A 25,397-nucleotide genomic window follows, 5' to 3' on the forward strand; every position below is an offset into this window, starting at 1 on the left:
AAAAGCACGGATTAAGGTAGCCTGTGGTTGTACACACTGTAACCCCAACATTCAGGAAGCAGAGGCAGGAGGATTGCAATAAACTGAAGGCCAGTCTGGTCTACACAGTGAGTTCTAGGCCACCCAGGGCGAGTTTCTGGGACCTTGTCTCAAAACCACTAACCTCCCCAGCCCCAAATTCCAAATCAAATCAGAAATAGATTCAGGATACTAAAAAAAACATGGGAAGCCTGGTGCAGTGCCTACTGCTTATAATGCAGCACTCTGGAGGCCAAGACAGGAGGGTCAAGGCCTGCCTGGGCTACATAGTAAATTCCAGAACAGTCTATCTCAAAACAGTGATTGGGGCCTGGAGAGATGGCTCAGAGGTTAAGAGCACTGTCTGCTTTTCCAGAGGTCCTGAGTTCAATTGCCAGCAACCATCTATGAAGTGATCTAATGCCCTCTTCTGGAATGCAGGTGTACCTGCAGATAGACACTAATATACATTAAAGAAAGAAATCCTTAAAAAAAAAAAAAGTGATTGGAAAATACATTCAGCACTCAGGAGGCAGAGCCAGAGCCCTGTGAGTGTGAGGCTAGCTTGGTGTACATATAGGGAGTTACAGGCCAGTCAGGGCTACATGCGATCTTGTCTTAAAAAACAAAACAAAACCCCTAATTATTAAAAAACATTAGTGTAAGATTAACAGAGGGGTCTGAAATGTTAATGCTGTCTTCTAAGGAAGCATGTGTGCAGGTTGATCTCACGATACTTTTCACTCATATTTTTATTTATAAAAATAAAAGTTCCTCATAAACCAATGTTCATAGTGGGTCACAAGCAATGATGCTAGAGTGCAAGAGACATATCAGATATTGAGTTAAAAAAATAAAAATAAATAAATAAAATAAAAAGAGGAAGGAGTCTCAAGTTACAGGTACACACTCACCACGAACAACATCCCAACCACGGGAATATCAAAAGGGAATTTTAATGGGAAATAATACCTCTTAGAATTAAGGAAATATATTAAAAAGTAAATGAATCGTGCATTACTCTTTCTGTTACTAAAGCTGTGACTTTTGGCTAGCTATGGCTGGTCACTATCAAGATGTGCCTCTGAGTTATAACTCAGAATGTGTCTTTACACACTGGGCCTAAAAGACTCATGGCTTTTATTTTAATATCGCACTTCTTCAACCCAACTATCACAACATATCACAAGCCTTTGAAACAAGACCAGGATATAGATAGCTCGGTTAGTATCAAGTGCTGGTCAAATCTAAATCCTTCAGGTAAATACACCTACACTACGGGCTCTAGCTAAGCAGCAGAACACTTGCCTAGGAGTATGAGACCTTTGTTTGACTCCTAGCATGGCAAAATAAACTCGCACACGCACGCACACACACACATACACACACACACCCATCTCAGGCCTACTCTGCTAAGAGCCATACAGTGATAACTATGAATTATAACTTGACAATGGTGTGCAATTCAGCACACTAGGGCCACTGCAAGATAAGAGCAGCAGCAGCAGCTGGGGACCAGCACTCAGAGGGCACTGAGTAAGGTAAAGGTCCTTTACACAAAGGAACGTGATGGCATCGCTGGGCCTCTTGGCCTGCTTACGCTTTTGCAAACTATAGATTTACTAAATTCAAACAACAAAACAGATCTTGTCGTTTAATTTAATTTATCATTACTATCATTACTATTTGTGTGTGTGTCTGTGTGTGTGTGTGTGTGTGTGTGTGTGTGTGTGTATTGGACACACAGGCAGTGCAGGAGGTCAGGGGCAAGCTTGTATGGCTGGTTCTTTTCGTCCATGCTTACATGGGTTCTAGGGATCCAATTCAAGTTTTCAGGCTTGAGCTGGGCATGGTGGCATGCACCTGTAATCCTTGCACTCTGGGAGGCAAGAGGCAGGTGGATCTCTGTAAGTTTGAGGTGAATTTGATCAGCAAAGGAGTCCAGGCCAGCCAAAGCTACACAGAGAAACCCTGTCTCAAAAAATAAATAAATAAATAAAACCAAACAAAAAACCAAACCCAAGTTGTTAGGCTTGTATAGCAAGCCCTTTACACGTTCAGACATCCCCTCAGTCCACAGAGAGGTTTCTGTAAATCTTCAAAGTTCACACTAATCTATGCAGCAACCAATTTTTTTTTCTATCTATAGAGCCACCAGCAGTAAAAGAGGTTTCCAGGTATTTTTAATTGAATTATTTCCTTAAGTAACCATCTGAGTTTTGGGTTTTGTTTTTCATAAAAGAACTCATGCTCTCTCCGCCATCTTGGCGCCTGTGGAGGCCTGCTGGGAACAGGACTTCTAAAACGCGACTGTGTCTGGAAGGCTCTGGTGCAAAGCCATTTCTGCTGGCTACAAACGACGTCTCTGGAACCAAAGAGAGCACACAGCTCTTCTTAAAATTGAAGGTATAAACTGAATTCTACTTAGGCAAGAGATGTGCTTACGTGTATAAAGCAAAAAACAACACAGTGACTCCTGGAGGCAAACCAAACAAAACCAGAGTGATCTGGGGAGAGTAACTCGGGCCCATGGAAACGGTGGCACGGTTCATGCCAAATTCCAAAGCAACCTTCCTGCGAAGGCCACTGGACACAGAACACGTGTGATGCTGTACCCTTCTCGGATTTAAACTAATGAAAAATAAATAATAAAAGTGGATTTGTGCTCTTTTATTTTTTTCCATTAAAAAAAAAAAACCAAACAAACAAAATAAAAACTCATGACAAAGGGACTGCACGAGCCTGGCTAATCCTCTTGCCACCACCCCAAAACCACCCCTCATTTTTCTTTTCTTTCTTTCTTTCTTTTTTTTGGTTTTTCAAGACAGGGTCTCTCTGTGTAGCCTTGGTTGTCCTGGACTTGCTTTGTACACCAAGCTGGCCTCGAACTCACAGCGATCCACCTGCCTCTGCCTCCCAAGTGCGCCACCACCGCCCAGCACCTCTCATTTTTCAAGCTAGCATCTGTAAAATGTCATATTTTTTATTATATACACCAAGGAAAAATAACTACACTAATAGACCTTTGAACCTAACTTCTAACTATGAAGCTAGTGGGTTTATTCTTTATTTCTTAGTAAATATATATCATTTGTTTTTTGAGACAAGGTTTCTCTGTGTAGCCCTGGCTGTCCTGAATTCCCTTTGTAGACCAGGCTGGCCTCAAATTCACAGCAATCCCCCTGCCTCTGCCTCCCGAGTGCTGGGATTAAAGGCGCGCGCCACCACACCCAGCCAATAAATATATATCTTAACGTAAACAATCCAGGTATGATGACTCACAATCCCAGCAGGTGGGAGACCAGGGTGGGACTACCATAGAGTCAGAAACCAGTTAGGGATACATAGTGAGTTCCAGGCCAGTATGAACTACAGAGTGGAGCACTATCTCAAATATAAGAGAACATCCCAGGCCTTGAGAGGCAGAGACAGGTGGATCTCTGTGGGTTCCAGGCCAGCCAGGGCTATGTAGTGAGACCTGTCTCAACACCAGCTGAATGAAACCCTAACATAATCTAATAACTAGTCACTGCACCCTGAAATAAACTGATGTGACTCTAGAAACTATGCAGAAGCTGTAATTGCAATGAACTTTTCTCTCCTTTATAATCCTTAACTGTAATTATATTTTGTGTGTGTGTGATTCTGTCTCTGGTTTTTTTCAGGCAGGGGCCCAGTGTATAGATAGCCCGTGTGGCCTCGAATTTGTGGCCTCTGCCTCCAGAGTGCTGGGATGAAAAGTATGCGGCATCATACCTGGCCTCTCCCCGTAGTTCTAAATGAATAAATTTTAGCGCCATTTCATTTGTTTTGTTGACAAGTGCCCTTCCTAACCACACTGCTCTGAAGGAACTAATCCTGAATCTCATAGAAACAGCCTTAAATGTTGAACTTAAATGTTAAATGTTTATCTATATCATAAACATCTTTACTTATGACAAACTATATATTCTGCAAACTCTAAGCTAGTGGGTTTCCAGTTTATCTGGGCCCCACAGGTCCATGACCTTAATGTTAAGCCAGTCATGGTGGTGCACACCTTTTTTTTTCTTTTTTCCAAGACAGGGTTTCTTTGGGTAGCCTTGGCTGTTCTAGACTACTTTGTAGATCAGGCTGGTCTCGAACTCACAGCGATCCGCCTGCCTCTGCCTCCCTAGTGTTGCACCACCACGCCCGGCTTGGTGCACACCTTTAATCCCAGCACTCAGGAAGGAGGAGGCAGAGGCAGGCAGATCACTGTGAGTTCGAGGCCAGCCTGTTCTACAAAGCGAGTTCCAGGATAGCTAGGGCTGTTAGACACAGAAACAACAACAACAACAACAAAAACTAAAGCACTTCATTTGTAAGGTGAGATTAATAATGAAAAACAGAGTATCTGTGGGAGAGAAGTACTCAGTGCCAGAGACAGAATCCAAAAGGGTTTTTCAAAGGCTAAGCAGCCACTCTATCACAAGAATTACATCCCTAGTCCCTGTGAGCTTCCCCCCCACCCCCCCACCCCCCCACCCCCCCGTTTTTTAAGATAGGGTCTCTCTGTGTAACCTTGGCTGTCCTGGCCTCACTCTGTAGGCCAGGCTGGCCTCACAGTAATCCTGCCTCTGCCTCCCTGAGTGCTGGGATTACAGTGGGATTACAGGTGTGAACCACCATCCAGGCCCTGTGAGCTTTTAAAAGAAGGGCAAGAGACAAAAAGAAATACGAAAAAAAAAAAAAGAAAGAAAGAAAGAAAGAAAGAAAAAAAAGAACAAGCTGTGGTGGCACATACCTTTAATCACAGCACTGAGAGGCAGAGGCAGGCAGTTCTCTGTGAGTTCAAGGCCAGCCTGGTCTACATAGTGAGATCTAGGACTGACCCTGTCTTAAAAAAAAAAAAAAGAAAAGAAAAGAAAAGAAAAGAAAAAGAAAAACGAAAAGTAACACCGCTGAAACAAAGCAAAGAAGAGGAGGTAGAGAAGCGAGTCCTTAGCAAACATCTTTAGAAATGGGGGTGTGTTTCAGTACCTCAATTAGTTTGTCTCCTTTCACCACATCCAGATGTAAGCCAGGTGGAGGTTTACCTGCCCTGAAAAAGAGTGCAAAAGCGTTCTTCAGGATGAGCCCATAAATGGTTCTTTACGATCCATGTCTCGTTCACCGCTGAGGTGCTCCTACCAGCCTATAATTTCTCCTGTTTAAAATGAAATGTCATGCATTTCACTGTTAGATCTTCTTTCTTAGCAATTGGTTGATCAATTGTTGCTGTGGATGTGTATTTAGAACAGCCAAAAACAAACAAACAAACAATCCCCCCCCCACACACACACTTTAACACTGGCTCTGCACCTCAGAGACAATGTCTTGTCACCTGGAAAGGATTTTTCTTCTTGCTTTTCTGTTTGTTTTTGAAGACAGGGTCTCACATGTACCCCAGGCTAGGTTCTAACCGTAGTGGGTTTGGATCTTAGGGTGACCTTGAACATCTGGGCCTCCCAGCTCCATCTTCTCTGTGCTGGATTACACTGTGGTATGTGCCACCATGCCTGGTCTAACCTGGCTTGCTTTTTTTTTTTTTTTCCTTTCGTTTTTCGAGACAGGGTCTCTCTGTGTTAGCCTTGGCTGTCCTGAATTCTCTTTGTAGACCAGGCTGGCCTCAAACTCACAGCGATCTGCCTGCCTCTGCCTCCCAAGTGCTGGGATTAAAAGATGTGCGCCACCACACCCGGCTCTAACCTGGGTTTTTAACCTAAGATTTACTACTCCGGACGTAACAAAGGTGGACTAAACCAGCTGCTTTGCTGGGTACAGAAGGACACACTTGAATTTCAATCAGAGGGATTACTCCAAGTTCAAGGCCACCCTAGTTCCAGACCAGCCAAAATTACATATGGAGATATTGCCTCAAGACAAATAAACAGATGTTAGAACAACCAAACAGCAATATTAGTCTCATCACAAAATAAGCAGAAACTATTACCCAGATGAACCCTTGATACCAAATCAGAAATGTGTAATTAGGGAACTAGAGCAAATCAAAAACCATGCCCACATAACCAAGTTCCAAATGAACAGAGGTGTGGTGGCACACTGAACAGGTCTTTCTGCAAAAATATAATTAATCAAACTTTCCCCTGTACTTTGCTTTATCATTCAAGGGGAATGTGTGCAGGTCAAGTCACCTGACACAATTCTTGGTATGCACCAGATTCTGAGGCAACGGCAGGATCTTTACCAGCACATGGATATAAGTATAAGGAAATCCAAAAAAACAGCCAAACATTCATTTGCTTCCTAGGCTTGTTCGTTTGAACCTTCCAGGGCGGAAGAAACGTAGCCTGTTTAATTGAAGATTCAACACAATCATCTCACAGTTCTGCCCCAATCTTTTATGGCAGTAGCTAAAAGGCCAATGCTTTGGAGAAAAGCCCATTTTGCTCGAGAAACAGGTTAAAATGAACGTTAAAGCCAAAATATCTTTTCTGCCTCTCCTATCGTGTGCCTGATGCCGGCCTAGGAGCTGAGAATGATGCAAGGGTTTTTGTCCTTGAGGATCTCAATGTAACAGAAGACTGAGAAGTAACATGTTAGCAATCGTGAAAAGCCACAACAGAACCGGCTCCAACTCAGATGCCTACCCGAGCAAAGGGGATTTATTCATCTTGTCCCCGGCTCAATGCCTAAATCATCCTGTAACTCCTACGAACTTCCCAAGGGATAAAAATGATGTATTTCAACAACTTATGATGTCTTTTTGTGCCGGGCTGAGTGCTGGTCTGGTCAAGAACAAGGGGGAACAGTTCCCCCGCCATCCCTGCTCCCAGGACGCTCCCAGTCCACCCGAGGAGGACAGGGCACCGCTTGGAGGCTGCAGCATCCCCGAAGGGCTGCAGCATCAGGTTGGATCGTGGTAGGGGGAAGCTAGCTCGTGCACGCTCGGGACGTTCAACAACCGGGGGGGGGGGGGGGGGCCAGGTATGGTGCTTCCCGAGCGCAGTAGGCACTCGCTGAGGAGTTGGGGCAAGTTAGGGGCCAAGGCCTTAAGCACCCCGGCGAGCGGCTGACTTCCCAAGACCTGTCTAAAGTGAACGCCATCGAGGCCCCAAACCTGGGGTTTCCTCAGAGACTGGGCCCCGGCTCCAGGTTCCTCCACACGTCGCCCGGCCCCTCACAGCGGACAGTTTTCCTTCAATCATTCCACGATCTTTTTGAGCCGTTCATTTTATCGCAAAAGGGAAAAAAAAAAAAGAAGGGGAAAATCCCAGCCTCCCTTCCTGCTCCTGGTAGGTCACACCAGGCCGCCCCAGCAGTCCCGCTACTCACCAGGTCGGGCAGTCGAACAGCGGGAGACTGGAGCCGGAGTTCGCGGCTGCCGCCATCTTGCGTCTCCCCCTCCCATTTGGCGGGCCTGAAGCACGCCGGGAAATTTAAGAGGTCGGGAGGGAAGAGGCGGAATCCCAGCAGTCTGTGCGTGCGCCTGCGCACGCGTAACGCAAGCGCGCTTGGCTCGCCGGGGAGCGCCTCTTGCTGGGACAGTGGGGACGGTGCGGGGAAGGGGGCGGGGGCGGGGACAGGACTGGGGGTTTGTTTTGAAGTCTGCAGTGTTTGAGTTGTTTGCTGGGAGACTCGAGCCTAGGACTTCTCTTTGGTTGGGGTCAGAAGCGGTTTGAACCGAGGTATCGGTTTCCCGAAGTTCGGCTTCCTCCAAAAGCTCTTGAACTCTGTAATCTGCATTAACTCCCAGCAACCCTGCAGAGATGTGGTTGTTCATTCCTTTTTTTCTCCCAGCCCTCCTCCGGGAAGCAGCATCCTTACTCATTTGTCCTTATTTTATTCTCATACATCTTACTCTCTCTTTTTTATTTTTTTTCAAGCCACGGTTTCTCTGTGTATCAAGTCCTGGCTGTCCTGAACTCGTTCTGTAGATCAGGTGGCCTCGAAATCACAGGGATCCGCCGGCCTCTGCCCGCCCCACCCCCCACCCCCATCCCCACCCCCACCCTCTGGGATTAAAGGCATGAGCTACCACACCTAGCTCCGCATGCAAGAATCAGGCCACTGATTTAATCCCCAGAACCAGTAATTTTCTGAAGTTTGAGGGCTTCTGTAGATAAGGAGTCTGTGTCAGGAATAATGTAGTCTGTTTATGAGAATTGGGTACAGGCTCAAACAGAAAAACGGCCTCAAATTTTTCACTGGTTTCACCAATTTTCAAATGGTTAATAAATGGCCCCCTAGGATTTTTCTACTTGGGTCATAGTGACTCTACTGTACGCTGAAGCATTAGAGTTGTCATCTTCTACGCCACTAGCTTGCTGGTTATAATGGCTTTGTCTGTTGAGTGTTTGCTGGTATGTAGTTTTATCCGGATCATCTCACATGGTATTCCCAACACTCAGGACAGCTGCTCAAACCAGGCGTGGTGGCACACGCCTGTAATCCCAGCAAGCAGGGAGGCAGAGGTAGGCAGATCTCAGAGTTTGAGGTCAGCCTGATCCTTGGGCCTTCGAAGCACAATTGATTTATCCAGAAAGAATGGCAACTAATCCGGCCACTTATCAAAGGAATCAGTAAGGGCTGAGAGTGTAGCTCAGATGGGATGCAGTTCACCTGGAGGAGGATTTGCCCAGAACACACAAGGCTAGATCCAGTACACAGTATTACATAAAACTGGGTGGGCTGGCACAGACCGTGGCCTTTGCTGTCATTCTCTACTGGGCACAGTGGCCTCTCTACCTGCCATCTGACAGGGCAGAAGGACTAAATACCAAGGGATATTGGGGGGAAAGGAGGAGGGCATGCATGGATGTGTTCAAATAGTTGTTCCAGGTTTCTTGGAGTTTTTTTTTTTTTTTTCAAAATTAAATCAAACACAAGCTGTATGCTCTATCCACTCTGACCTCCTGGTCAGGTTTGGTCTCTAAAGGGACAAAGCATAACACCACATGTAGGAAGAAGACAAGTTTGGTTCGGAAGCTCAAGGTCACTGTCATCCCCATAGCCAGTTGGAGGCCAGCCTGGACTACAGCTAACCCTGTCTCAATGAACTATAGTATCAAGCCTGAAGTGGTGGTGTGTGGGAGGCAGAGACAGGCGGGTCTGTGCGAGTTCCAGGCGAGTCTGATCTATACAGTCAGTTCCAGGATAGTCAGTGCTATAGAGAGACCCTGTCTCAAAAAGGAAAATAAAACTAAATAAAATGCAAAAGGATTATTAATATTCCCTTTCAGCTTTTTTTTATCCCAAATACTAAGCTGATAGCACACAAACACATACATACACAAATCCCAATTATTATTATTTTGGTTTTTCAAGACAGGGTTTCTCTGTGTAACAGCCTTGGCTGTCCTGGACTCACTTTGTAGACCAGGCTGGCCTCAAACTCACTGAGATCCACCTGCCTCTACCTCCTGAGTGTTGGGAGTAAGGCATGTACCACCATGTCTGGCTGTAAAAAAAAATCCCAATTCTAAACTTGGCTTCAAGCAAGCAAAAAATCCTATGACTCCCCTTTTGGAGCACAGGATATGATTTCTGAGAAGTACTCAGAGTTGCAAAAATGTTTTTCTTGTTGTTGTTGTTATTGTATTTTTGTTTTGTTTTTTGAGACAGGATTTCTCAGTGTAGCCTTGACTGTCCTGGACTGACTTTTGTAAACCAGGCTGGCCTTGAACAGCAATCTGCCTGCCTCTGCCTCTCCAGTGCTAGGATTAAAGGCATGCACCATCATGCCTGGCTCAACAAAAATGTTTTATGTAACATAGTATACTGTATTTTTAAATGTTTTAAATGTTATGAGCTGGGTGGTGGTGGTGCACACACTTGAAAGTCAGAGCCAGGTGGATCTCTGTGAGTTTGAGGTCAGACATTTCTGGCACTCATGGCGATCTGCCTGCCTCTGCTTCCCAAGTGCTGGAATTAAAGGCGTGCGCCTCCACGCCTGGCTTTGTTTTATGTATATTGATATGAGGTTGTGGGATTCATTAGAACTAGAGTTACAGACAATTGTGAGCTGCCATGTGAGTGCTGGAAATTGAACCAGGGTCCTTAGGAAGAACAGTCAGAACTTTTAACCACTGAGCCGTCCCTACAGCCCTTCAGCTCCACAAAGATACTTTTATTTAAAAAACATTTATTCATTCATGCATTTTATGTATGAGTGCTCTCTATCTTTAAGTACACCAGAAAGGGCAATCAGATCCCAGTGTAGATGGTTGTGAGCCACCATGTGGTTGCTAGGAATTGAACTCAGAACTTCTGGAAGAACAGACAGTGCTGTTATCCTCTGAGCCATCTCTCCAGCCCCAACAAAGATACTTTTATCTGGCAACTTGTATGGGCTTTTGAGTTTTGAATTCCCTTTCAGGCTTGAGGCAGTGTTGAAGTCATCTCTAGCTATCAATGACTGGATAAAATCTTAGATAAAGTTCAACTTTCAATTTCTCAATCTGTGTCATCCATAAAAAAGCTAAGAGGTATATTCTTAGCCTTATAATTCTCTACTCTAGAGCTGGAGAGATGTCTCAGAGGTTAAGGGCTCAGACTGCTCTTCCAGAGGTCCTGAGTTCAATTCCCAGCAACCACATGGTGGCTCACAGCCGTCTATAATGTGATCTGATGACCTCTTCTGGTGTGCAGGTGTACATGCAGGCAGAACACTGTATACATAATAATAAACAAATCTTAAAAAAAAAAAAAAAAAGCCGGGCGTGGTGGTGCACACCTTTAATCCCAGCACTCGGGAGGCAGAGGCAGGTGGATCGCTGTGAGTTCGAGGCCAGCGTGGTCTACAAAGCGAGTCCAGGACAGCCAAGGCTACACAGAGAAACCCTGTCTCAAAAAACCAAAAAAAAAAAAAAAAAAAAGAAAGAAAGAAAACTGCCTTTTGTTTGGGTGCCAATGGTGTCAGTGTAGAACAGCAAACACATTTAACCCTTTGAAATAAAGGCTGTAAGGTTAGCTGTCATGACATCTTGCCAAAGAAATGCTAATTTCTTAACTCTCTGACAGACTTTTCTAGACTAAGAGTCTAAAGACATTAATATTTTAGGGCTCTGACAGATTTTTCTAAAATAAAAAATCTAAAGCTTTTTTTTTTTTTAAAGTATAAAGTCACTCTGGAGGTGGAGGCAGGAGAATCTCTGTCAGTTCAAGCACAACCTGGTCTACAGAGTAAGTTCCAGGACAGGCAGGGCTGTTACACAGAGAAACCCTGTCTTGTAGGGGAAAACAAAACAACTACAGAAAAAAACAAAACAAAACAAAACCCACGTTAAAAGCTTCCTGTCAAAAAAGCTACAAAAAACAAAACAAACAAAAAAACAACTTAAAATGGCCAGATGTAACGTTACGTCTAAGGTTAGCACCTGAAGGTAAGAGGCAGAAGAATCAGTTTTGGTACATTGTGAGTTGGAAGCTTGAACAGCCTACACAAGACTCCCTGGTCAGAGAAAAAGCTACTTGGAGCCAAAGAGATGGCTTGGCAGTTTAGCGCGCTCACTGCTTTTCCAGAGGACCTGAATTTGGTTCCCAGAACTCATATCAAACAGCACACAACCAACCATGTCCCTAGCTCCGGGGGCTCCAATACGCTCTTCTGGCCTTCATTTGCGCACACACACATAACACACATATACACATAAATAAAAACAAATCTTAAAACATCTTTGGCATGATCAAATGAAGACAATGAAAAATTATGCGGCTAGATATTATAAACAGGATACTTCACTTAGCAGATTGGTAGTTGAAAAGTACACGAGGTGTTATGAAGGAGATGACGCCTGGGAAGACAGAAGTAGAAATTGCTGTTTCTCCAGAGACAGAGAGCACTCTGAAGAGCTGGTGGTGAGCAGGACAGCTCCTGTCAGTGATGCATGGACTGTCTAGCCTGTGTAATGGTGGTCTGACGTATGAGAACTCAGGATGACCACCACCCTTACAAGCTGTCTGATCATGGGCAAGCTTGACTCAGCTTCTTGATTCATTTAAAGAATACAAAAAGCTTGGCAAGACGGATCAGCAGGCAAAGGTGTTTGCCTCCAACCTTGACAACCTGGGTTCAATCCCTAGGACCAGCTAGTGGAAGGAGAGAACAGACTCCTGTAAGTCGTCCTCTGACTCCTACAGGCATTGTGGCAGGTGCATGCTCTTCTTAAATAAATGTAATAAAAAAATTCATGGGGGGGTATTGTCTAGTGATGGCTCAGCCATCAAGAACACCTGTTGCTCTTGCAGACGACCTGGGCTTGATTCCTGGCACCTACATGGCAGCTCACAATCATCTGTTACTAATTCCAAGGGATCCAACTCCCCCTTCTAAGACTCCCCAGCACCAGCCATGCATGTGGTGCATAGACATGCATTTAGGCAAAATACTCATACACATAAAATAAACACATAAAAAATATAAAGAGGGCACAATAAATCTCCCAAATAGCTTTCTTTTCTTTTTCTTTTTTTTTATTTTTTGGATCTTCAAGACAGGCTTTCTCTATGTAACCTTGGCTGTCCTGGCCTCGCTTTGTAGACCAGGCTGGCCTCGAACTCACAGCGATCCGCCTGCCTCTGCCTCCCGAGTGCTGGGATTACAGGCGTGCGCCACCATGCCTGGCTCATATTCCACAAATGTCATCCGCACACAAAGTACCTCAAGCCTTTACATTTCTGTTTCAGGCTACCATTCCTACCTTGGACCTCTGGAGTGTGTGTGTGTGTACATGAGTGTGATAAGTGTGTCAATTTTTACTTTGCTGAGACAATGGAGTGTTGCAAATAAAGCTGCCATGTAATATCACCATTCCCCACCAATACTTGGGGTTGAATTCGGGGCTTCACTTATGTTGAACAAGCACTTTACCTCTGAGCTCCATCTTCTCATTTTAATAATATTTAAATACGTTTTTTAAAAAATTGGTTTTGTAGCACAGAGGCTTCAATCCAGAATCCAGGTCCTTGTGCAGTCTCAGGTTCGTTCCCTGGCATCACCAAAGATGTGGGTGGGAAATGCAGAGATGGTTTAGTCAGTAAAGAACTTGCCTTGCAAGCCTGAGGCGCTAAGTTTAGGTCCCCAAAACCCAAACAGACAGCCAGGAAAGATGGTGAATGACTGTAAGAATAGGAAGAAGACAGATCCGGGGCTTTGAACTTGCCCAACACCTACCCATCTGTAAGTGATGGGGCCAGTCCTGCAGAACCAAAGCTGCAGCGTCTCCACGACACAGCGCAACAGCAGGAATCTGAACTGAGGATACAGTATTGATAGTGTGGCAAAGGTCAGAGGCCTCAACCTAGATGACTCATCTCAAAGAACATTTGCAAGTACAGATGTATGGACAGAAGGGTGTACTGCATGACCCACTACAGCTTCCACAAGACTTTACATTTTTTATTTTCTACTTTCTTTTGGTGGGAGGTTACAAGGGTGGAGAGTAAACTTAAGAAGGACTGGGAAATGAATGGGACTGGGGTCATGATGTGAAATTCACCCCCCCCCAAAATCAACAAAAAAATTCTAAGGCGGGGGGGAGAATGGGAGGCAGCCAGGCAAAGCCCTGGAAGCTCACTGGCCACCTAGTCTCACCTACTTGGCAAAATGAGTTTGCAAGAGACAGATTCAAACAAAAATAAGACAACTGAAGAACATCCAAGGTTTGCCCCATGATCGATACATGTATTCGATCTACATATATGCATATGCACACCTATGGATACGTGCATTTCCCTCAGCCCCCCACCCCAATTTGGAATGATTTTAATTGTATCTCTTAGATTTCATTTCTCCACAGGTTAAAAACTTGGTCTTTATGTGCACCTCCACATGTGGTTTTGAATAGTAATTTATTTTCCTTAAAAAAAAAAAAAAAAAAGGAAACAGAGTCATGCTATGTAGCCCAGAATAGCCTTGAATTCATAGAGATCCATCTGCCTCTGCCTCCTGAGTGCTAGATTCATGGCACGTGCTACCATGTCTGCCTGGTAATTTCACTTCATTGTCTGCCCAATAGTGCAAAACAGTGTAAGTTTAGTTTGAATATAACATACTGCACACCTTGTGGGTAAGCTTCCCTTAGTAACAATAAAAAAATGTGTGTACATATGGGCATGTGCACCCGAACACATATGCACATTCCCTTGCGCCTGGCGGTAGCACACATCTTTAATCCCAGCACTCAGGAGGCAGAGGCAGGCGGATCGCTGTGAGTTCAAGGCCAGCCTGGTCTACAAAGCGAGTCCAGGACAGCCAAGGCTAAAAGAGTACCCAGTAGTAGGGAGAACCTAGTACTCCTAAAACATTTCAACTTCAATACAGCAAGATGCAAAATGAAACAGGAGATGCAAAATGGAAAGGAATACAAACATATTTACAATTTGTATGTTTAACTTAGAAATCTGTTAGGAGTTTTATAAAAAAAAAAAATGAGAAAGCATGGGACTCATGGGCTAAAACGACTTGTCCAAATCCCCTCAGCAAGTCACCGGTAGGCCAGGAATCTTCAAGTCTTTTATACTCCGGTCTAGGTTTCGATTTACAAGCAATGTTCTCAGTTGTGGTTGCACACAATATGCATGTGGAGCTTTAGTGGATTCTTATGTCCAGGAAACACACCAGGCTAATGGGCCGGGAGACTCCAGCTTCAGCACTTCAAAAAACATTTTGACTATGAAGGCAAGAGTCACTGTCCAGACCCTGGTGCCTCCAGGTATCCTCAGGTACAAGCAGGTTCTAGGAATATGCTTGTTGGGGCTTCCTGACAATCGCTACACATTCTAGATCAAGTTCCTATTTGTTCCCATAGCCCTGTAATAATCACCACTGGATCAATGACAAGGTATTATTGGAATTGCAGCCACTCTGTTGTCCCCAATAGCTTGCCACAGCAGACCCCTTTTTTATTTCTTGGATACAATCTGAGTACAGGGGTTTCTCTGTGAACAGATGTGGTCCATGTGGACCTCTGTCACGCCGACAGCTGTATTCTCTTCCTCTCCCTCTCTCTCCTTTTTAAAGATTTATGTATTTATTATGTATACAGTGCTCTGCCTTCATGCTCACCTGCACACCAGAAGAAGGCACCAGACCTCATTATAGATGGTTGTGAGCCACCATGTGGTTGCTGGGAATTGAACTCAGGACCTCTGGAAGAGCAGTCAGTGCTCTTAACCTCTGAGCCATCGCTCCAGCGCCTCCCTCTCTACCTTAAGCAGAAGCTGATCTCAAACCTGTTGTGTATCCCAGTCTGGCCTTAAGCTCACAGGAGGCCTGTCTTGTCTTTTACTAGGATTAGAAGTGTAGGGCTGGGTAGTGGTGGCGTACACCTTTAACCCCAGCACTTGGGAGGCAGAGGCAGGAGGATCACTGTGAGTTCAAGGCCAGCCCAGCCAAGGCTACACAGAGAAACTCTGTCTTGGGGGCGGGGGGGAAAGTGTGTACAGTTTTTGATTTGTCCTTTTTTAAAAATTAATTTATTTTTATTTTATGCGTACTGGTGTTTTGCCTTCATGTATATCTGTGTGATGGTGTGAGATCTTGGAGTTACAGACAGTTGTGAGCTGTTATGTGGCTGCTGGAATTGAACCTGGATCCTTTGAGAGAGCAGTCAGCACTCTTAACCACGCAGCCATCTCTCCAGCCCCTCACCATGTTTTCCAAAGACAGCAATTTCCAAGTCAGTCTTTACCTGCTCCCCAGTTTTCCTGCAGGTCTGTTCTTTCATTGCAGTATAGTATCTAATACCTACATCACCAGGATGTTAACTCATAAAAATAACTACAAAAGTGTTTAAATGTTTATTTGTACTAAGTAGGTGGGATGGTGCAAAAGTGCAAAGAAACTTATGCATTTGGACCCTTGCTTCCCTACTGATCATATTAGGTCAAAATTAAGTAACATTAAGAGGAATAGAAGAAACAAACATAAATATACCCACAGTAGCCAAACCCTCTAGTTCAGTGAAGGATGAGCTCACATTTCTGGCCTCAATTCACATTTATCTGAGAGCCTAAGCCAATTACACGCTCTCTAACTGTTCTAGGCCTGTGACAAAGGGCAGTGGACAACATTTATATTACAAGACAGCAACCTTTTATTAAAATTGTTTTTGTCTAAAACTACACAGTTTGCTCTCTTGCTCATAAATTAGGTTAAGTCTAACATCACTAAACCAGTATTATTTACAAACATGAACCTTCTCTTTGCTTTATCAGTAGGTTCACAGACCTAAGTTTTAAACCCTGCCCACTCCAATCTAAATTTTAAAATCTTGCCATCAAAGTCAGGCAGTCCTTATAAGGGTTGGGAACAGCCAATGACAGCAACATTTATCATTCACCAGAATGCAAACCACAAGTGAACATGAAGGACTCATTCCAACAATTCCTATTTGTTTTCCAAGATCATGCTGTCCCTAACTCTCCCTTTCTATGCAGACAGGTGGGAGAGCGATCCGACTGATTATAACAATGTTAATGAAAAGAACCTCTTTAAAACAGGAGTGGGATGGCTTAGTGTGTGAGGATGGACACTGTAAACGACACCAGCAGACAATAAAGTCAATTTAACTTAAGCCCAAACTTTCACACACACCCTGGCAACGGGCCCACTCTGACAGGCTCTTCTCATTTCATCTGGAGTCACTCGTGCAGTGTTCTTACTCCCTAGTTATATACAGTACCAAAATCTTGTTGAACAAAGAAGCAACCCCTCAGAAACTCAAATCAAAATGTAAAATAATAAAAATTGCTGGCATATGGTACAGTTTCTTGGACTCCAAAAGGCTGGCTCCAGAAGGAAATTTATCTCAGATACTCATAAAAAGGTAGTTTGTGTATATACAAAAAGACAATATTATGAGACTGTAGTGTCATCTGTCAAAAAGAATATCCACAATGGAACTGTCAATAAACATGAGATAAAGGGCAATCAAAATACAAGGGAAAAGAAGATACACATAAGTTAATTCCTTATTTGAGAAATCAATAGAATGTATGCATAAATTGATAAATACTGTCTCCATGGTCACTAATTCCAAGGACTAGTTAGTAGTTAGTTTCTAGCTAAATCATCACAGGACACTCTGGTACACGCTCTCTTCTGTGGTCTCTCTGTGCTGGCAAGACTCCGTCCAGCACTTGCCCTCGAAAACACCTCAGCAGGAGAAGGCTCTGAGGCAACACACTTCACTTAGAAGCAACCCAGATAACAACTACCAAGACTGTAATAATCACTGACAGGACAAGCACGAGGATACACATCTTCTTGCGAGATTTTTTCTGAGGAAAGAAATATTTAAAGACACTCATGAAACAAGCAAAAAAAAATTATACCTAAACTTCAGAGTGCATCATAATCTGCGTCCTTGAAATTCATAACTTTTGCTTTCTTTTTTGAGACAGGGTTTCTCTGTAGAGCCCAGGCTGTCCTGGAACTCCCTCTGTAGACCAGGCTGGCCTCCAACTCACAGAGATCAGCCTGCCTCTGCCTCCCCAATGCTGGGATTAAAGGCGTGTGCACTACCACCCCTGGCATCAGAATAAAATTCTTATATTTCAATGCTGGAATTTCACTCAGGGCCTTGCGTGTGCTAGGTAAGCACCTGCCTACTGTCACATCCCAGCATATAATTAACTCTTACCATGCACAAAGATGCAAACGTCTTCTCAAAAATCTCAACCCACCAGTTCTAAGTAGTAGTGCATGCTTTAACTGTCCCCAAATACAATTTTGCAAAGGAGCTATGCCTTTGTCTTAGACTTTTTCCTGGACCCCCTCTACTTCCACGGCTGGAATTACAAACAGCTGCCACACCACCTGTGGGACCTGAGATTTGGAAACCAGGCCTCCTGTTTACTTGAGCCACCGAGCCTTCTCTCTAGGCCCTTGTGAGTGTGTTTTAATAACCACGTCATACCTGTCCCAAATTGGATGTTCACTGTAAAATATACAGGCAGTAGAAGGAAAATAATCACCCATAGATAAGACTGCTAACATAAGATTCTATTTCTTTCTGTTTCTTGGGTTTGTCTGAGATAGGGTCTCAAGATGAAGGCGTGCCTAGCCTAAAGCTTTCTCTATAGACCAGGCTAGCTTAATCTACTGAGATCCACTACCCTGGCCTCCTGAATGCTGGTTAAGAGGCCGGTGCCAGTACACCGTGCCCCCTTTTGCTTTTTCATCTGTGCACACTCCTGTCTGGTGTAACTGGGTCACATTGAATATTTGATGTTTTTCTCACTTAACATTTAGTACAAACTCTCCTTTTCTGCTATAACCCCATTAACATCTTTTAGTGCTCACATAATACAACAGTGAGTAGATGTAATTTTTACTGCTGTAAATTAAAATCATCAGTTTTTCTCAAGGAAATACTGTTATGAAGCACAACTTCCTCAAGCGTACTCCCAGGTAAAATACAGCTATCCCAGAACACAGAAAATGATAAAATGCTAGTTACTTCTGAACAGCTCTGCAGTACCAGCTGAGGGAAATAAGGACTTCATTTCCAATATCTAACACCTGAATTATAGACTCAGAGAATGAGCTATGGTGGCGCACCTGCAATCCCAGCACTTGAGAGGCAGAGGCAGGAGGATCTCTATGAGTTCAAAGCCAGCCTGGTCTACCAAGTGAGTTCTCAGCCAGTCAGGACTACATAGAGAGACCTTGTCTCAAATAAACAAAACAAAGACCCATAAAAGTCATCAAGCTGGGGGTTGGGGATTTAGCTCAATGGAAGAGCGCTTGCCCAGCAAGCACAAGGCCCTCGGTTCGGTCCTCAGCTCTCGGGGCAGAAAAAAAAGTCATCAAGCCAGAAGACTCCCCTTCATGGGCACGGCTCCATAACGATTAGATGCTGTGTACACAGAACTGTCTCATAGTTGACTCTAAGACATTGTGCTCTGGGTCAACAGTCCACATAAGGTGTCTCGGGAGCTCCGCTCTCTCGGCAGCTCTTACTCTCCCAGCAGCCCTGCCATTTAGGATAAAAGATTAGCATCATGCTAGATTTAGACATCAAGCTAGCTCACAAGATTAGTGTTGCATCCACACAGCTTCTGAGTAAGTTATTCAAGATTTGATGATGTTGGAGATCTGACTGCAAAGATAAATACTAAAAATGGGACAGGGGCTGCACATTATGGCTGCCTGCCTCCAGCATAAACCCAGGCAAAAGGCAGCAGCTGTCTGCAATGTGTCAACACAGCCTGGGGATTCACTATGTCTCCATCACAGAGAGACTTTCTGTGGTATTGGCTTTTACCTGATAGTAAGCAGCTCTCTGTAGCTGATCAGTGGCTCTCTCCACATGCACCTCTGAGCTTTCCACATTGGCTTCTATGCTATCTGTAAAAGATACAAGGCACATTTCAGCATATTCAGGCATTTCAATACTACAAAAACAAAACAGAACAAAACCCCACACACAATTTCTCTCTTTTTAAAAAGTGTATGTGGGTGTTTTGTCTGTATGTATGTCTGTGCACCGTGTGCATGCCTGGAGCCCACGGGAGGGTGCTGGATCCCTTAGAACTGGAGTTACAGGTGGCTGTGTAGGTGCTGTGAGCTGCTGTGTGGGTGCTGTGTGGGTGCTGTGTGGGTGCTGTGTAGGGGCTGTGTGGGTGCTGTGTGGGTGCTGTGTGGGTGCTGTGTGGGTGCTGTGTGGGTGCTGTGTGGGTGCTGTGTGGGTGCTGTGTAGGTGCTGTGTAGGTGCTGTGTAGGTGCTGTGTAGGTGCTGTGTGGGTAGCCTTCTAGAAGAGCAGCCACTGCTCTTAGCTGCTGCGCCATCTCTCTAGCTCCCCTGAACAGATTTGATGCCACAGGCCTAAGTGTGAACCTAGATAAGTAGCATCCAAACCAGCCAGTCATGAAATAAAAAAATAAAAATGTACTTCTTTGTCTTTTTTTCATTATTTATTTATTTATTTTCCTTAGGTAAGGCCTCGTGTAGTCTAAGATGACCTCAACGTCCTCAACAATAAGCTACGTAGCTGATGCTGGCCTCCAGCTCAGCACTGAGGTTTCAGCTATCACTGTCACTCCCAGCTACAACTTCTAACTTGGTAAGAGGACAGCACCACGCTTCAGAAATAAACGCTGAAATACCTAATAGCAAGGGTTACTAATTATGCAATTTACCTAGATAGGGTTCAAGAAAAAAAACTGTATGGGGCATGCATACCACATATTTATCTATACACACAGAAGAGGGTACACCACAAAGTAAATGGAACAAATGTTATTAAACCAGGAAAATGCATGGGAGGGATATAAAAGATTCCTTGTATTGTTTTTATTTTGCAGCTTTTTATAAACTTGAGATCATTTCCATATTAAATAGCTTTTTAAAGTTACTAACTCCACAATCCTGCAGGAGTTTGAAGCTCAAAGCTGGGGCACTGAAAACTCTTCTCTAACAGACTTACATGCTATAACAAGAGAACAGGCCTGACCACAGGACACCTCTGGCCTCTACATTGACTATGTAAGAAAATGAATTCAGCTGGGCGTGGTGAGGCACAGGCACTCGGGAGGCAGAGGCAGGTGGATCGCTGTGAGTCCCAGGCCAGCCGCGTCTACAGAGAAAGTTCCACAACAGCCAGGGCTACACAGAGAAACCGTCTCACCCATTCCCCTCCCTCCACCCCAAAAAAAGAAAATGAATTCAGTGGTTTAAAAAATGTGTATTGCTAACTTTCGGACTCTTGGTGGCCATCTTACTAAGGTCTCTACTCACGCCAGGGTTAGAGGAATAATATACATACCAATCATGTCACCTTGGTCATGGATCATCACAGCTAAATCCTTAAATATCTGATTAACATCCAATATGTCCGCCTAAGGGAGATTAAAACACAAAACAAAACAAAACAGTTACCTCATATTAAGCAACACGTTAGAAGACTTCTTCCTTTTCCTTCCCTAAAGATTAATAATCACAGTGTTTTGTTTGTTTGTTTGTTTGTTTTTTTGGTTTTTTGAGACAGGGTTTCTCTGTGTAGCCTTGGCTGTCCCGGACTCACTTTGTAGACCAGGCTGGCCTCAAACTCACAGCGATCCACCTGCCTCTGCCTCCCCGAGTGCTGGGATTAAAGGCGTGCGCCACCACACCCGGCTATAATCGCAGTGTTTTAAAGCTTTCTCTACAAATGGAAAACTATTGCTGCTTACCTAATATTGTAGAACAAAAGACAAGCAACAGTAATCGCACATGTTACCTGGGAACCAGTAAGATCATTGAGGCTAAACTGTATCCAATAGAGCCTGGAGTGCAGTGACGGACACATGCTCCCCGTGATGGCCCGAGGTGGAGCACACCAATGTCAGTGACTACTAGGACTTTGGACCAGAAAATTCAAATGGCTTCTATAGTCCTGTGCTGCCTGGGGAACACATGGAGGACAAACAACCAAGGTTGGTTTTCCCTAGCGGACTCTGGGTATGTGAGGAACTGCTGGATTCTGTCACTTGCACGATGCCCTAGTAACAGCTTTCAACTGGCAAAGAGCTCAAACGGTGGAGAGCAGTCGGCAGCATGAAGAGACATCATTTGGAAGTCTGCTGTTCTGACTGAAGAAGTTTAATAACAAGTCACTAAACTGCACGGTTTTCTTGGAAGTGCCAAAAATAAGATTTTTCTTTTTTTTTGGAGACAGAGTTTCTCTGTGTAGCCTTGGTTGTCCTGGATGTACCTTGTAGACCCAGGCAGGCCTTGAACTCACAATGATCCACCTGCCTCTGCTTAGCAAGCACTGGGATTAAAGGCATGTGCCACCACACCCGGCTGGAAATAAGATTCCTTATGTTCAGGCTTTTACTTACTCATAGCTAATAAGCCAAGGCCTGACACATGTCAGGTAGAAAAGCAATGGTCTGGCCTCTTAAAGGCATGCTCATATATATATGGTGTGAGGGTTTAAATAAGTACTGCCCCAGCTGGTGGACCATTTAGGAAGGATTAGGAGGTGTGGCCTTGGTAGAGGAGGTGTGCCCCGGGGGTGGAGGGTTGGGCCCTGAAGTTCCAAAAGCCCACGACAGGCCCAGTCTCGCTCTATCTCTGCCTCCAATTTGTGAATCAGATGTATGCTTTCAGCTACTGCCGCAACGCCATGCCTACCTACTTAAACTGTAAGCAAGCCCCTGATTAAATGCTTTCTTTTAGAGACTGGAGAGAAGGCTCAGCACTTGTGTACCTGTTGCTCTTACAGAGCATGCAGGTTCAGTTCCGAGCACACACATGGCAGCTCACAAACACCCAGAACTCTAGTTCTAGGGGGTCTGACCCCTTCTTCTGGTCCCTAAGAGCATTCATAAACTTAAAAATTAAAAAATGACACTCGGGAGGCAGAGGCAGGCGGATCACTGTGAGTTCAAGGGCAGCCTGGTCTACAAAGGGAGTCTAGGACAGCCAAGGCTACACAGAGAAACCTTGTCTCGAAAAAAAAAAATTAAAAAATGAACTAAATTTTTAAAGTTTAAACCAAACTTCCTAATTCCTACCAACCAGGGCAGTACTTATTTAAGCTGACATACCATATGATCATACCTTTAACAGAATTTTTTAAATGTTTTTGAAAAATATGTGTTGCCTTGGTCATGATGGTGCTCAAGGAGCCAAGAACAGTCAATACAACTCTCCCTCAATCCCACTTCAAACATGCTTCCAACTCTGATCCACTGAAGTGACAAGAACTATACTTGGAATTGGACTTTAGAATGTACAAAAATAAAGCAAGTGCTTTTTGTTTGTTTTACGTGCACTGATGTTTTTGCCTGAATGTCTGTCTGTGTGAGGGTGTTGGGTCCTCCGGAACAGGAGTCACAGACAACTGTGCACTGCCGTGTGGGTGCTGGGAATTGAACCCAGGTCCTCTGAACAGCCAGTGCTCCTAGCTGCTGAGCCGCCTCTCCAGTCTTTCTGATGTCTATTCAGACTATAAAAAGGAGCTTTCTACAGAGCCCTTAACCTGGAGACTGCCACTGAGATGGGAAAATTACAGAAAGCAACACAGTACTGTCTGCCTTGCTGTTTTCCACGCATGTGTCTCTCCCGGAGACCATATGCTAAACGGAGTTTGAGGAAGAAGCTGGGCGCTCCTTATGCCCAGGCCAGCAGCACACAGCAGTAGTTCAATTTTGCCATAACTGATAATCTCCAAATATCTGCAGACACCTGACTGAGCCCAACAACAGCCCCGCCTGCTGCTCACCTCCAGCTGCCGTATCGCTGTCTCCCTCTCTTTAATAAGCTCCAGGTCTTGCTCAGTGATGGCCGCCTCATCCTCCTGGCTCTGCATCTGGTTCCACTCCTCATGGCTACAGGGAGACAAGCACTCCAGTTCATTCCTCTAAGTACGAGTCTACATGTCCGCTAACAGCAGAACCTAGGCACGTGTTACTCAGGATCCAACTCGGCTGCTATCGAAGCCCCTGAAGGCCATATTTCCTAACCAGAAGAAAAAGTATGATACCAAGAAAGTAAAACTCCAGCCCTGGGCAGAATGTGATGAGGCAGAATTATGGCTAGGCCTCATTGCCCTCTCCACATAGGGGTATTATTGCAGTCTTGATAGGACCTGCTAGACAAGGGACCCCCCCCCCCCAGGAGGTTAGCACTAATGGACTGCACTGACCCTGCTCTGTAGGGCACGCTCACAGCACAGCAGTGTTGCTGGTCCCAGGAGCACTACACGCAGGAAAGCCGACTCAACCAGCAAACAGGGATTCACTAGCTCATCTGTCAGAGCCACGCCTAGTTCCCAGGCGCTTCCTTGAGACTATGTTTTGGGATAGATTCTTCCACTTAACAGTAAACCAAACTAAAATCTAATAAAATGTTTGTAATTAGAGCTGGGCATTGTAATTCCAGCACTTGCTGTGAGTTCGAGGCCAACCTGGTCTAAAAAGTGAGTCTAGGACAGCCAGGGTGACACAGAGAAACCCTATCTTGAAAACAAACAAACAAAAAATGTTTGCACTTTGATTTATTTTGGATACTTAGAAGAAAAGTATGCTATTTATTAAATTAAAAGAAATATTTGGAGCTGGGCATGGTGCCTGGTGGCCAGAAGACAGCATCAGATCCTAAGGGACTGGACTACAGGCAGTTGTGAGCCACCATATGAGTACTGGGAAATGAAACCTGGTCCTCTGCAAAAGCAGCCAGTGTTCTCAGCCACGGAGTCATCTCTCCAACTCTATTACTTATTTTTTTTTTATATAATTTATTTATTTTTATTTTATGTGCATTGGTATTTTGCCTTCACGTATGTCTGTGTGAGGATGTCAGATCTTGGAGTTAAAGACAGTTGTGAGCTGTCATGTGGTTGCTGGGAATTGAACCCGGGTCCTTTGGAAGAGCAGTCACTATTCTTAACCGCTGAGCCATCTCTCCAGCCCCATCTATTACTTATTCATGTACTTACTTATTGGACAATCAAGCTATGTAGCCTAGGTTATCCTCCAACACTCTTGATCCTCCTGCCTCATTACCCAAAGTGCTGGGGTTACAGGTATGCATGACTATGCCTGAATCAACTCCCTGATCTATATTTATTTTCTCTTTTGTCTTTTTTGAGACAGGGTCTTAACTAATAGCTTCGGCTGTTCCAGAACTCACTATGTAGACCAGGCTGGCCTGACTCACAGAGATGCACCTGCCTCTGCCTACCAAGTGTGAGGATTAAAGGTGTGCACCACTACGCCCAGCCCTGATTTTTTTTTTTTAAGTAAAAATAGGCACAAAGAGACTGGAGTGATGGTTCAACAGAAAATAGCACTGAATGCTCTTGCAGAGGACCCAGGCTTGATTCTCAGCACCTTCATGAAAGCTCACAACCATCTGAAACTCCAGTTTCAAGAGACCCAAAGCTCTCTGCTAGCCTCTGTGGGCACCAGACATTTCACATGCTACACAGAATTACATGCGAGCAGAACCCCCACAGACATAAAAAAAGAGTGACAGTAATAGACACAAAGGTGTGGACTCTTCTTAGTAACTACCCAGTAGGCTGGATGAGTGATTCTTTACCTGTCAAACGAGACGAGCTGCTCTTCTCTTTGCCTGTCTTCTGCCTAGAAAGCAGATGGCATTATCGCTGCTGTTATCCAAAAACATGCCAGAGACACCCAAAACAAAGAGCTGCCTTAGCTACAGCCCCAAGGAGTGGTGTCCCGCCACGCCAACTGCCTCTATGAGATGACACAGGACTCCGGCAACTTGTCTTCAGTAAGAAACAAGTACGAAATGGGTGAGAACAGATCTGCCTTTCAATTTAGACCCGAGAACAGAGGGCACTCTGCACGGGGCGGGGCTGGCGTCTGTTGGCTGGCGGACAGTGAACAAGGCCAGTGGTGGGAAAGGGGAAATGCTGGGGTCAACTCTGGGACTGTAACGGCCTCTCTTGGGAGG

At 44.7% G+C, this 25,397-nt stretch overlaps 2 protein-coding genes, 2 long non-coding RNA genes and 1 pseudogene across 5 annotated transcripts in view; 2 read left to right on the forward strand and 3 right to left on the reverse strand.

Annotated features, from left to right (window-relative positions):
- LOC311599080 (large ribosomal subunit protein eL33-like) overlaps positions 1-2,691 on the forward strand; it is a 6,773-nt pseudogene extending 4,082 nt beyond the window's left edge. The window contains exon 2 of the transcript in view: positions 2,261-2,691. The product of the transcript in view is annotated as a large ribosomal subunit protein eL33-like (transcript). The remainder of the gene's footprint in view (positions 1-2,260) is intronic.
- The window catches only part of PPP1R8 (protein phosphatase 1 regulatory subunit 8), a 24,097-nt gene extending 16,631 nt beyond the window's left edge, over positions 1-7,466 (reverse strand). The window contains exons 1-2 of the mRNA XM_084787529.1: positions 7,315-7,466; positions 5,020-5,080 (exon numbers count right to left, since the gene is read on the reverse strand). Coding sequence (XP_084643655.1) covers positions 5,020-5,080; positions 7,315-7,370 — 117 coding nt within the window. The 5' untranslated portion in view covers positions 7,371-7,466. The remainder of the gene's footprint in view (positions 1-5,019; positions 5,081-7,314) is intronic.
- Positions 1-25,397, reverse strand: part of LOC311600619 — a 212,562-nt gene that overhangs the window by 50,088 nt on the left and 137,077 nt on the right. The window lies entirely within an intron of this gene.
- On the forward strand, positions 5,087-25,395 carry LOC311600618. Its single transcript, XR_014780291.1, has 3 exons — positions 5,087-7,274; positions 19,922-20,049; positions 25,065-25,395. It is a non-coding gene; the product is annotated as an uncharacterized lncRNA (long non-coding RNA).
- STX12 (syntaxin 12) overlaps positions 15,767-25,397 on the reverse strand; it is a 32,617-nt gene continuing 22,986 nt past the window's right edge. Inside the window, exons 5-9 of the mRNA XM_084787543.1 lie at positions 25,017-25,060; positions 23,197-23,302; positions 20,752-20,824; positions 19,251-19,333; positions 15,767-17,262 (exon numbers count right to left, since the gene is read on the reverse strand). Of these exons, the coding sequence (XP_084643669.1) occupies positions 17,170-17,262; positions 19,251-19,333; positions 20,752-20,824; positions 23,197-23,302; positions 25,017-25,060 (399 nt within the window). The 3' untranslated portion in view covers positions 15,767-17,169. The remainder of the gene's footprint in view (positions 17,263-19,250; positions 19,334-20,751; positions 20,825-23,196; positions 23,303-25,016; positions 25,061-25,397) is intronic.

The sequence above is a fragment of the Acomys minous genome, assembly GCF_964271855.1.
Source record: "Acomys minous genome assembly, chromosome: 6".
In the NCBI taxonomy this organism is placed as follows: Eukaryota; Metazoa; Chordata; class Mammalia; order Rodentia; family Muridae; genus Acomys; species Acomys minous.